The following is a 14,531-nucleotide window of genomic DNA, read 5'->3' as shown; positions in this document are numbered from 1 at the left end:
CAAAATATAAGTAATTTAGATCGTGTCATTCTAGCAGTGACAAGGTGCTTAAAATTCAACCATAGGGCGTGTTCAGAGATTTGCATTTGAATAATATGATAACCATCTTAAAACAATGGTAATTCTTTGCCGACAACTTAATAAAGTTGATTAAGACGCATGCTAATTATTCGCTGTAATGCGTACTAAATGCGTGGTGATTGGGGTGTTCGTACGGAACATGTAACTTGTCTTTGAGGTTTCCTGTCACAGCGTCATTTCTAACTTTTTTGCAACAAATAGTCAAATTGTCATCGACCTCAACAGGATTTCGATGACATGTTATAGGTATATTTACATACTGTGTAGGATAAATAAACAGATTCAAGGATGTTTGGGCCACTGCCGCCCCTATAAGAAATAGTCTTATTTTGTTTTTTTAATTTTATGAATGAGACAATTCTTACGTGTATTCATTAATATATTCAGCAAAAAGGAAAACAAAGAGATTGATATACGTAAAAAGAGTTTAATGAGACTAACAGTCGATATAGGTTGACGAAATGATAAAAAAGAAACAAACCCAGCATCAACAATAGATAGATTTTTTTGTCACAGTGATTTCCGATTGCGTGTACCATAGAAAGTTACTGGCTGTATGGTCAACAAATTAACCATCAGATCTACCTTAATTCATTATACTAAATTCTAAAGTATGATTTGTTCAGCTATAAACTATTATTAAGTAAGGAAAAATAAATAAATTTTACATTTTAAATTCGGGTATTTTACTATATCTTTAGATAAAGGTCTAAAAATAGCATTCACGTGTGCACGGCTGTTATAATTTTGTAAATTTATATTCCTTATAATCTACAAGTTTTACACAATTTTACTCATTTTATTATTGTCTACATTGTCCGATATATTTTCATCGTCAAATGAAATTTTCTATTCAAATAATCACTAAAGGCGGTCATAACAGACATTGATGTAAAAGTTAGAAACTATTACATAAACATGTATGTACATGTAAGTATACATGTACCTATTTTCAAACACAAGATACTCTCGTTCCACCGTTTATCGGTTTTGTACAAAACTTTTTTTAAGTTCACGAAATACATGTATTCAAACACGGGCAAGTTTACTTAAAACTACTAAGATCGTAATTTTTTTTACAGCATAAAAAATAGTTGTACAAAAACAGTCGAATTGCTAATGAAACATTGTCATGTCTGGTGAGGAAAGTTCAGTAGATATGTTAATTTATATCGATAATATATTCGGCTCATGTTTAAAACGCGTAAATTGTTTTTCTGAAGTAAAAAAAAACTACAAGAAACCTGACAGATCTCAGTTGCCATTCTAAAAGTTAAGTCATAGTTGGCATTAAAACTAATGCATTTTGTGCAAGATTTATGTCTGTCCAATACTCCTTTGCCATTAGTAAGCGTTAAATAGAAAGGTATTTTTGCTTTATATTTTATGTCTTTCGTTGAAGAGTTGCCGTAAATTCTCCGTCTATTTCCAGCTTATAATCGTCATTATCACGTTAAGGAGCCTGTCTTATGTTCCACCTATAATAATGACACTTTAACAGGCATGGCTAGGTTTACAATGGATTTATTATACATCTATCTTTCGCAACACAGATTTTTTCAACGCGGTTTAAAGTCTACATTGCCACGTATTATCGTCGACTTCTATTCACATTCGAGGATCTGGGTACACCCCTCCCCATAAAAATAAAATGTCAATTTCCAAAGCAAAGTTATTGGAAATAGGCCTCGCACCCCCTCCCTCTCCCATCATCACAAATATCCCTTGGACCCCCCCCCCCCCCCCCACCCCCTTCGGATAATGTTTTGGATCCGCGCATGTATATTACAAAAACCAATGGCCACAATGTAACACATATAGTCAGTCGTGCATCAACTTGCAGTAGTCATTACGTGAAACATAATGACAAAATTAAATAAATTATCATTAATAACCAACGAAAATTAAACTCAAAACCACTGAGTGTCAATACTCTTTAGCCCCGAGAGAATTAATCTGAAACAAAAAATGCGCATAATTCAATTTCACGAAACCGGCAGTAATATTAATGACAATTTTTCATTTAAATTTCATTTAAATAGTTATGCCTTGATTTAAATGATTCGGCGAACAAACTCAAAAATGCTAGTTTCTCAATGCTTTTCATATATATACAACAAAAGCGATATGATTTCTATTTTCCAGAAACAGTTGCAAATTTAATGTATTGCAAAAGGCTGGAGGTCTGCATTGTATGTAAAAACTCCATACAAGGTATACAACGCTGTGTTTGGTTTGCTTGTTTGGATTTTAAAAAAAAGATATTTACGCAGTTGTAATTAACCAGTATATTAAACTTTTGAGTAAAAAATTCACCAGCGTACAGAAAAATGCGCATAAAGCCAAGTCGAATTTAATTCATACATGTACATCTAGGGAAAGTGCATACAGCAAGGTCTTGTTGGCATCATAGACTTTAGTACAAAATTAATATACATTAAAATCTTCTTTCTTTTTTTTTTAAATGCCATTTTTTTTTTTTCTCCCTCTTTTTATTTATCCTCCTTTTATCGACATGATGGAGTAACATCTTAGTGAAATACATGTAAATTTTCATTGTATTTTTTTCTCACATTATTATCTTAAAACATTTTGTGTGACAATGCAGTCTCTAATTTAAACATATTCTATTGAATAAATTCGATAGGATTGGACAGAATATCTGTACTAAATGAAATAATTAGGCACGGTGCCTATGATTATAAGAACTTTCCATTGATACAAATATGAGACTCGTGCACGTGGTGTGTGTACGCATATTTTGCTTAAATCTCTTCGAGAATTTAACTGAAATACTGTCCCATGACGACAGTAGATATTTGGGAAGGGACTGACCGGTTGGCAACCGGATCATTATGACAATGAGCAGGTTTTACATTGTGACTAGTGGGTGGCTGGTGATCTTTTGAAATCCGGGGAAGATCAGTGATTAAAACCACCCCCTGATGAGTGTGTAAGGAGAAGGGGGGTGGTTTTAATCAGACTGTTTCCAGAGGCTTGTTGAACACCATAGTGTATAGTTTTTGCTATAAAAAATGAGAACGTCATGTACCCAATACTTGTACTTATAAATGGACTGCCCATAGAGAAGGGCATATTTTACGCTCTCTCTCTCTCTCTCTCTCTCTCTCTCTCTCTCTCTCTCTCTCTCTCAATAAATAAATAAATTCCTCACTCAAGGAACCACTCCCCCTCCATCTCAAACCGTCTATCTTGTCAACAGACCGCTTTTAAATATAATGGCAGCAACCGTTTGAACAATGACCTCCGATATACGACTTAGCGCGATTAATAAATGAGAACTATTTTAATTTATGGATTTTTTTTTTGGCGCTATATAGAAAAAATGTCATGTACACACGCAAACAGTTTGTAAGAAAAATCGCTGGTCATAAATGGTATATATTATACATAAATCATGGTTTCTGTTTTTTTTATTAAAATGTCTGGCGATCATAAATCAGAGATTCTCATTCCACAACTGACGTAATTAAAATGTCTTACTTTAATTGTAAATATTTTGACGAAACACAGTTTGAGGTAGTGTTCTTCTGACATATTTTGATTTTTTGATAAAAATATACATCATAATGCATATTTTTAATGCTAAAATTAAAATTTGTCAGAAGGACAGTAGCTCACTAAATCAAGATATGCATTTTAAGATACAACGCCACAAGATGGTGTTTAATTGTTTTGTTAAATTGTTTGAATCAATCGACTTGGTTGAATATCACCACAGCTAAGTGGGTAAGGTATCGGGCTTGTGGACCGCAAATCACGAGTTCGAATCCACATTGCACCGCTTTTTCTAGTTGAATAATTTTTTTTGAAAATAATACATTTTATCCAAAATTGCATATTTTTGTTATTTGACTGATATATTTCTTAAGCATCTATATCATGTTATGATGTACATGCTGTCTTTCAGGAATCAGGTAACTTTCTGGTGATTTGAGAAACTATTTCAAGGCGCAGTGAACCACCTTGCGATACCGTCGTGTTATTGGTGCACTGCATAGTAAATTATTTTGTATAAAACATAAACAAAACCCTGCAGTTATTTCTGTGCTTTATTAATTAATCAATAAATGTAGTAAATAAAATTATTCAATATCTTACGTTACGTACTTCTTTGAACTCCTGCGCCCAAGAGCTCATCCACATCCCCATCGAAGCTTGCAGTCGAAATTCAGAATATTTCTGTAATCTGTCTTGATGATTATACATGTATTAACGATTTTCGATGTTATATGATTGATTTTTATCCAATGCAGTGGCGTTTGAAGCAAATTGAAGTGGGTGGGTGGGAGGCTATCCTAATCATCAGAAATCTTGACAAGAAAAAAAAAATCCACCAAAATCTCATGAAAATTCGTGGTGGGGGGGGGGGGTGGGGTGGTATACCTATGCCTCAAAATTTCAATATCACTATTAATATTTCAATCTTTTTTAAGGTAAATTTTGTTTAAGAACAGTTTTGTTTGCTGCGAGAAAAAGTTGGGGGGGGGGGGGGGGGCTGAAGCCTCCCTGATGCTATATGTTCCTTTAAGTGTTAGGTCTTACTTTGCCAAAAAGAAAGGGGGATATAAATATCTTACAAAATATTTATCCAAAGATAAAATTAAAAAAAATATATAAGGAATCATTTTTTGAGTATTATGAGGTGATAATTTCGGTCGGGGCGTGATCAAATCCAATAAAGCCCGAGGGCTTTATGTTAGATTTGATCATGCCCCGACCGAAATTATCACCTCATAATATTCAAAGAATGATTCCTTATTACTTATACTTATATAATTTTAAGCCATATTACGATTAAATATTTAAATATGAATAAGCAAACCCCGCTGGCGCCTCAATTTGGCGTCATTTGTATTATGGGTTATATTGTACAAAATCGATACGTAGTGTTGTCAGAGTCAAAGACACTGGAAAATGTAAATATATAATTATAATGGTTGGAATATATTTCATTGCATCGACTTTTCCTGCCTAAACAATATGAAAAATAAATTGACTGTAGGCCTAATTAAAAGACGCGCCGCAGTTCTTAATCAAATTAACAATTTGACAAACAAATGTGGAAAAAATTACTACAAAGAATCATTTAACTTATAGCAGATAATTAATTATTTAATTAATGTTGTAAATGTTGTCTGATGTATGGCTTCGTCTAAAATGTGCAAGTCCCGCGCACCTCCTTTCCCTAAAGAGCTCTTCCGGGAACATGGTCTACTGCTATGCGTATGGTTGCACTCATCGAAGTGATAATAACAAATCGAATTGTCATTTATTTCGATTTCCAACTGATGAAAAAGTAAGAAGAAAATGGATAGATCTCTGCAGGTATGTTGACTTGAGTTTGATTTGCAAGAAGTATAAGGCTACGCCCATTAATACACGGAGGAAATTCGAACTTATAACTAAATACATTTGTCATGTTTGTAATTTATATATACTTATATTACTTCTTGAAACAAATCAGTATATTTTGCAGGTTAAGATTAATTAATCCTAAGTTCTTACAATTCCGTGTTTTTATCACATTTTTAATTCGAAATTCCTCTATGGTGAATATACATGGAAGTAAACCAGAGACAGCTGAGAGACATGAATAACGTGTTATTTACGTCTCTGGTAAAACATACTGACTCAGTCACCTGTACTCATATTATCTCAGACAGCTGTTAGACTCGACCTTGAATCCATGGATATTATTTTATCAATTATCTGATTTAGACGTGCTGATCGGAAATGGAACAACGGAGACAGGATATGTAGTTGCCACTTCAAAGATGGCTGCAAGGAAAATGGTCCTACAATATTTACTTACTATAAACTAAACACTCGAAAGAGGTTTGTATACTGTCTTAATTTATCTGATTTTTCATTTGGGTGATATTAATAAAGTGACTTTCCATATTAAAAATATGACAAAATTGCAGGAAAAAGTTGAAAGAAATTGAGGTTCCAGCTTTGGTGGAAACAAGTACATGTATCACTGTTGCTGGTACATGTACATCTGGTACTTGTACAGATCAGTCAGACAGAAATCCAGCCCTGGACCACACCTACTTTCATCCCTGTCCATTTTTCCAGTGTGCCTCCAGGACAATTGATTTTCATTGTAAGAGTTTCAACATTTTTTTCTAGTTTCTAAATGGTAACAGAAAAAAGGAACTCTAATTTCTTCTTAACATTACTTTTACTTGTTGTTTCCATTTATATAATAGTGTTGTGTTGTGCATGTACTATGCCTAAATAGTAGTCAGGGTTTGATACATAGTGCACGAGCCGGAGGCGAGTGCACTATGTATCAAACCCTGACTACTATTTAGGCATAGTACATGCACAACACAACACTATTGTTATTATTATGCCGACTGTTGAATATAGTAATGTGCTTTGCTATAAGTAGCTGTGACGTTCGAGTGTTGACAAGTTCCTAAAAATTATCACCGGAAAAGCAAGAGTTTGTTGTTGTTTTTTTTCAAATTAATCAATTGATTTGATTGTTTATTTAATCAATAAGTTGTTGTACAATAAAAAGTCAACAAAGATTTATGTTCCTTTCAAGAAATGAGAGACGTTTAGCCTTACCGAGAAAACTTGAAATGTTTAGCAGACGAAATCTCATTGAATTTTTTTTCTTGTACATTCTTTATCAAGCGTCATTTAAAAAAGCGTTTTTGTGATTATCATGTAGAATTTCTTTAAAAAATGTTCAATCAATTTGTTCAAAAGTTTATAAGAAACTTTAACTTTAAAATTACCGTCAATAATGAAGTGTTTTTGGAAAAATGAATAATTTTAATTGCTTGATGTCAGTCGTATATATCTACGTTATATATATATAAATACCATTACTTATATTAACGGCTAATTCAGCGTAGCGGTAACGCGTTGGACTTCAAGGTGGAATGATTTTAGCGTCGTGAGTTCGGATCCTGCTATCGGCGCTTGAAAGATTTTCATTGAAAACATTTGCCGTGCTCTATTTCGGCATAGTATGCTTACGCTATATAAATCCTTTGATACTATGTGAAAATTGATGAGTATTGAATATATAGTGACAAACTGACAGAAGGCATAATAATATTTGTTATTTATAATTACCATCATTGTTTTTGAACAGCAAAAATAAAAGAACTAGAAGATGAGATTCAACGCTTAGAACTAGAAGTGGTCAGATTGCAGAATACTGGGCATGCAATGTCTATTGATGCCATTAAAAATGACCAAGAAAAAGTGAGAGGGAGAGAGATATTTGACAATTCAGTATTGTGCTTATATCTTTTTAATGTAATGTAACAAGAAATTTTAGTCTGTCCCAAGATATTTATGCTGCACATTTGGACGATTTTTAATAAAAATACACATACCTCTGAAATAAGTGCAATTGAAATCGATGAAAGGGAAAATTTCCAAGATAATTTCATTGACACATTATTATCTTTCACTCGGAAAAATTCACAGGAACGAAAACAGATTCCTTACAGAGATTTATAATGGGGAATGTTTACATCTTATCTCCATTCGAAATACACTCGGAATACATCATGCAATTTTTCTACGTTATCATCCAGGCTTGCTGCAATACAAAATCTGCTTAGACATCACATTTTAAGCATTGTATTGAAACCTGATAAGCTAACATGGGCATTTCGACTGAGAAATCTTGGAAATTTTTCATACTTTTGAATGAACATCATTTGAATCCTGAGGTATTTATAAATATCAAGCAATTAAGCCAAATGTGAATCCAGGATATCTTGGGACAGAGTATAAATTAAACTACATGCAGCAGCATAAAATCACAGAAATATATGAATATTTTTAAAATCAATTAAATAAGAAAACTGTGGTTTAAGTTGTGTTACCAACATTCATAGTAATTTTTATCTTAATTTTAGATGCTGATGTACACATCTTTTCCATATAATGTCTTTAAAATCATTGTTGGAGCACTTCAAAGATTTCAACAAGCAGGATGGAGTGTCACAAATGTGAGTCTGGAAAATCAGGTTCTTATAACTCTTATGAAACTACGGTTAAATTTGAGAGACCTGGACTTGGCAGACAGATTTTGTATGAGCAGGGCTACAGTCTCCAACATTGTAAACACAATCATAAGTGCAATGCATGAAATCTTTTACAAGGGTATCATGGTTAGAATGTGCATGCCCAGTCAACTTATGTACAAGGTTTCCATGCCTAAATCATTTGAAGATTTTGGATCTGCAAAAACATCCATCGATTGTACACAGACAACCAAGGATAAGCCATCAGACTTTTATCAACAGGGTGCCTCTTTCAGTAACAACAAAAGCCAGCATACCATGAAAGCTTCGACTGCTGTGAATGTGTCATCTCTTTATCCTGGATATGTGTCGGAGGCAAATATTGTTGAACATTCCCATTTTCCAGATTACCTTGCTCCAGTTGATTTAATCCCTGCTGACATAGAAGACCAAATGCCATCTGGTGTTCATATTGAAATACCTCCATTTTTGGTAAACAAGACCCATTTTACTTGGAAAGAATCTGAACTGTGTTACAAAATTGCTCGACACAGAATGCATGTTGAAAGAGAAAAAGAGGATTTTAAGAAATACCAAATCTTAAACCACATTCCAGCTAACTACCAACCATTGTCTACCAAAATAATGCAACTGTGTGCTTGTCTTGTAAATCGTCAAGCACCTTTGCTCAAAGAGATTGTTTAAAACCTTTTGTCACTGTAAGGTGAGAGGCTGTGAAACTCATGGCTGACATTTTGTCTTAGATTTTACACTTTTATTCCTTGTTAAACATTCATTTTCTGTTTTAATATAATGATTGGACTTGTATATTTCATGTTTCTTCTCACATGGCATTGAAAAAGTGAATAAAATTTTATTGTTTCATTGCGACCATGCAAGTATATATACTATACAAATATTGACTGGGGTTGAGGGCAACATTGATTATATTAGCCCCCGAGGGACGAAATATTGCCCGACGCGAAGCGGAGGGCAATATTTTCGTCCCAAGGGGGCTAATATAATCAATGTTGCCCGAAAACACAGTCAACATTTGTTTTGTTATATGAAGAAACAAACCAAAATTAAGAAAGTAATTGAAAACAGATCGCCGTAATTTTCTCGGCTCAACGAATTCACGAATTCATTCTGTGCAAAGTTTATTTCCAAAATATCCTCAGCATCAAACTGATGATATTCCGCCGACCGAAAGAATTAATATACAGATGTTCTACCTGATTTTAGTTCACAGTAATTCGCAATTCCTTACATCCGTTATGATAGCAAACCGTTGCATTGCGCGTCCGTTGTTAACTTGCCTTGACTGACTGTCTATTATGAAGTCACCTTGTTTTTGAGTCGCGAAGAGTTATTTACGTCATCGTTTACGAATCAACTAATCAGAGGCGATTATTTGAAATAGAGGGAATGTTCTCTAGATATTATTCCTAACCGGTCAATATCAAAAAAGTATTGACCGGTCAATATTTTTCGGACGAGCTAATATTACAATTATTGACTATTTGTCTATATAGAGTTATATAGTGAGAATATACTACTGAATATAACAATACAATATGTTAAATGTACACCCACACAGGTAAGACCTGTACAGGGAAATATTTTAATCTTTTAAGAGATGTGCAGCTGTAGAAACAGGGGCCCTCTTTGCCTCTTGCGTTAAGCTTTAGGGACGGTGTTGTTTCAAATTCCGTAAACATATCTTTTGCAAGTTATATTTGTAATTTACTAAATGGACTGGTTTAATCCTATTTTGTTGTTGCCAAGCTAAAAACAATTGTTTACACTTAAATTAATTTATGTTTGATTGTACATGTTTTTTCATGTGTTACCTGCAAGATCTATTACTAGTATTCATAATTATCCAAGTTCAAGGTTATCACTAACATGACTAAATAAATGTTGCACTTATCGAAAAGACCCAGCCGGAGATCCAGTTCCAGTTCATATTTATTCAATGTAAATGCTAACTCTTTCTATGTCCATTTTCTGCACCTTTCTTTCCTGCATATGTATGATGTACTTAATATCTGTTACCAAACAAAAAGTTTATATTAACATCATTCTTTTTAATAATTCAGTTAATAAATTGATTATAAAAAGTTAATAAATTTCAATTAATTACTGTTAATGTACTTAAGTACGTCAGCTAAAAGATACAGCTAAATCGTCTCCTGTGAGACTTTTGAGTCAGAGAAGGTAAATTTACTTAAAAGGGTATTGGGTGGGAACCTACATTTGTATCTGGTTTGTTGTTTATTTTTGTTGACAAAAAAATGTTGGTCTAGTGAATGTTATCCAAATTTAAATATACACATCATAATGATGATAAAAGTGTTGAGGTTATGTATTAATACAGTATCTCCTTCTCGCGGATACAGACCTTATTTGTACCCCGCCCAAAACTTACTAGATTGGCCTATAACTCTTATCCATGTAGAAAATTGTATTTCATGGATGGATACAATAGTACATTATTTAAGATGCTGGGAACAGGTCTAAAAGTTTTCACTCGGCATCAAAACAGGTCAATAAAGGATCAACAAATTCAGAGATTTTCCTCCTCACTAGATTATTTCCTACAATGAATCATTTCTCAATATCCACAAAATATAAAGTAAAAACAAATATCAATTTAATGATAATGAATACAATGTGCATTTCAAGGGGATATAATTAGGAATTATTGATAATTTTTGAGAAATTTTTAAAAATCTTCTCACAAACCATTTGGCCAGGAAAGCAGAAACTTGTGTAGAAGCATTCTCTGATAGTGTACATTCAAAGTTGTGAAAATCATAACCCCAGGTGTTAGTGTGGGGTTACAAGGGGGGTTCAACTTTTACATAGCAATATATAGTATAAATATTTAAACATCTTCTTCTCAGAAAATAATCAGCCGGGAACGCTGAAACTTGTTGTGAAGCATCCTCAGGTAGTGTTAATTCAGAGATTTGAAAATCATGACCCCTGGGGTAGGGTAGGGCCACAATGGTGGTGGTGGGGGGGGGGGGGGGGGGGGGGGTTCAATCTTTAAAATTTATCTTTTCAGAAACTAATCAGCCAGGAAAGATTAAATTTATCTAATAGCATCCTCAGGTAGTGTAGATTCAAAGTTGTGAAAATCATGATCCTCAGGGGCATAGTGGGGCCACAATGGGGGTTTAACTTTTAAATAGGAATATATAGAGTAAATACTTCAAAAATCCTCCCATAAACTAATCAGTTGGGAAAGCTGAAACTTGAGTGGAAGTATCCTCAAGTAGGATATTAATAGATTCAAGGTTTGTTTAAATCATGATCCCACAGGGTAGGATGGTGTCACAACATTGGCAGGGGAAGCAAACATTTGTACATAATAATTTAAAGAGAAAAATCTTTAAAAAAATCTTTTTCTAAAACCCTTTGCCTTCAAAAGCTGTAACTTTACTGAAAGCAACCTCAGATAATGTAGAACAAATTCTTTCAAATCAAAATCTTGAGAAGTAGGGTGGGGCTAAATTGGGGATCCAATATTACAAAGGAACATTTTAACTATACATGTATTCACAAAAACTGAAATGTTATAATATATCGTTTTACTAAGATCTATATGCAAGCATTTTGACATGTTGCTGATTATATACAACCATTTAAAATTTGACCCCTAGCCCCTAGGCGATTGTTGGGTCTCGCAGGGTTTGATTTAGGTCTATATCTTATATATTAACAATTGTTAAGGATCTTTTTGAGAATTGCAATGCTCAACCGTTGATATGACTATAAAATCATGTTAGAAATGGGATTTGATTGTAAACATGAGAATATCTTGGGTGAAAAAAAAAAAGATTTTTATTTATACAGGATCTACATGTATTATACTACATTGTCCAGATAGTTTGTATTATTACTACATAAAGATGGTATGGGACATCTGTCGATATTAATGTGGATTAAAGTAGATTATAATTGAAATACTTTCACCAGTTTAGAATTGACAAATTTTACAATATTTAACCAAAAATTAGCTTAAATAATTACTTGGAGAAAAAAAATTGTAAAACCCCCAGCGGGATTCGAACTCATGACCTACAGATTCGTAGTAAACCCTCTAAACCACTGCACTACACTGATAGCTGACAAAATTGGGAAAGAAACTACTTGTATACGGGTAATTACACTTGATTTGATTGTTTTTTTCGATAAACAATATGTCACAACATGGAAGTGTCCCAAACCACCTCAAGCAGATTTTATCATACCTATTGCTCCTCAGGTTAGCCATGTGGCCCATGGGCCTCTTGTTAATTTGTCTTAAGTTACAAGGTTTACATAGTCTATCTACACTATCAATTCCCTCAAATCTACCCTCTTCGATACATAGTTTGTGTAAGGAACACCTAAAAGAAGCTTATGCCTGTTTTAAGAGGCACATGTAGCTTAGGAAAGAGAGGTAACTCTCACATGCAAGTTGTTTTTAAACATAACATAGAAAGCACACTTTGGTGAATTTGCTTACTGTGAGTTCCATTCCTGTAGGACGCAGTCTCTCATTCTTTAGTTCAATTCCGACAGAAAGACCTTTGGATCTCCAGGTCCACCACTTAACCAAACGTCCCCAAAGCAAGGTGATTTAAGACCGATTTCAGTTTATAGACCTAGTTTCGAGTTGAACGACTGCTGCACAAACCCAAATTTTAAAAGATCTCAGAACACTCTCATGGATATCTTGAAGTTTCCATATTTAGTATTTTCAGCCAGTATTTCACTGGTTTTATGTATATGACATAAAGAGGTACTCTTCCACATTCTCCACTAGCCATTACGTTAGTGGCTTTTCTGTTTATTCGTAATATCCATATACAGAAGTCACTCTGTACAGCTTCAGTCTCTTCGTTGATATCAGTTCCCCCGACTTCTGCTCCATATGTTAGAATAGGAACAATAATACTGTCTAAAAGGTTAAAGCACACTCTAGGTTCACAGTTATTCAGGATTTTCAATGAGTGTTTTAACATATGGAATGCTTTTCGTGCCCGTAATGCAAGTGACATACAGCACATAGACAGACAGATGGACGCCGAACGAAATGTGATCAGAAAAGCTTACTTGAGATTTCCGCTCAGGTGAGCTAAAAGCTCATCATTTTGGTCTTCCCAGTGTAAAAGGAATAACTATAATGACATCAATAATAAATTAAACAACCTGTTCAGTGTTTTACTCCTTTATTTTAGTCCTGTCAACACCATTGCAATAATAAATAGTACTAGTAAACAAACATGCAGATATGTATAGAGGCATGCAGTTTATCAAAATACATGTCTACAGATGATCAAAACCTGCCAATGTTTTACCAGTCAGGGTTGTCTCTTAAAATTGAAGAAGGAAGAAATAAAAAAGTAGAAGGGGGTCTGGGGGTCTTGCTTATAGCTAGATTGTGTTTGAAATGCAATAATAGCTTGGTAATTAGGGCATTAGGGAGAGGGCAATTCCCCGCTTCCCATGTCTTGGAGACAACCCTGACCAGTGGTATTGAAGTTCAAGAAGACTGGCATATAAGGCGAGCAACAAAATGTATTAGGATGAATAAAATACTAAAAAATAAAGATACAAATATATCTGATAACTCTTTTTAAAATTCTTTACAATATTTGTAATATATGTATATAGATTTGAACTTCATAAAGTATATACATGTATTATTTTTTTAGAAATCCAAAGATTTTTATTTCATAGAGTTGGTTTGGGCTCCATATTACATACTAATTTCAATTAACAACATGGGGCCCTTCAGCCATATTGCTAACCTGAGCAACAATAAATATAATAAAATCAGCTTAATGGAATCAAGCCCCTTTTAAAACAGGATGATGTCATGAATAGTCATACCACATATTGAGCATCGCATTTCTAAAGATCTTTAACAAATAACCCATTATTAAGCCCAAGAATTGTTATGGGGCCACAGTCTAAACAATTAAGAATCAATACTATGTAAAAATGTTTTCACACAAGTAATGCCACATTTAAAAACATTTAAGCCTTTGAAAATAATTTTCATATAGAATTTGAATAAATCTTTATGTAATAACTGAAATAACACAGGGGTTAGGGCCAAAGATAACTATACAGGTATGTGCTTTTTAGTTTAAGAGTTTTACCTGGTATATTGTTCACAAATAGTTATAAACAGATTCAAAATAACAAAATTAAATTTGAAATAAATCCAATTGGCATTTGTGCCATCTTATTCTCACATATTCTTGATTATCGATATCGACGATATGATAAGCACTCAGTCACAATTTAATATTACAATAAGTTATAAGCAAGATACAGGGCTCACAATTCTTTGTCATGTAAACAAGGCTTGTGCCCTTTTTTTGTTTACATGGGTTCTATATACCAGTAAAAAACTTTTTCAAG

The 14,531-nt window shown here is 33.6% G+C and overlaps 1 protein-coding gene across 1 annotated transcript; it reads left to right on the top strand.

Annotated features, from left to right (window-relative positions):
• The first annotated feature begins 5,275 nt into the window (after positions 1-5,275).
• Positions 5,276-8,993, top strand: LOC105340390 (uncharacterized). Its single transcript, XM_011446415.4, has 5 exons — positions 5,276-5,430; positions 5,824-5,940; positions 6,030-6,211; positions 7,220-7,332; positions 7,998-8,993. Exons 1-5 carry the CDS (start codon positions 5,312-5,314, stop codon positions 8,808-8,810), a joined length of 1,344 nt encoding a protein of 447 aa, XP_011444717.3. The 5' UTR covers positions 5,276-5,311; the 3' UTR covers positions 8,811-8,993.
• The last annotated feature ends 5,538 nt before the right edge of the window (positions 8,994-14,531 follow it).

This window comes from Magallana gigas, chromosome 8 (genome assembly GCF_963853765.1).
Source record: "Magallana gigas chromosome 8, xbMagGiga1.1, whole genome shotgun sequence".
NCBI lineage: Eukaryota > Metazoa > Mollusca > Bivalvia > Ostreida > Ostreidae > Magallana > Magallana gigas.
Note: the sequence above shows the minus strand (reverse complement) of the source record. Positions and strands in the feature narration are given on the sequence as shown.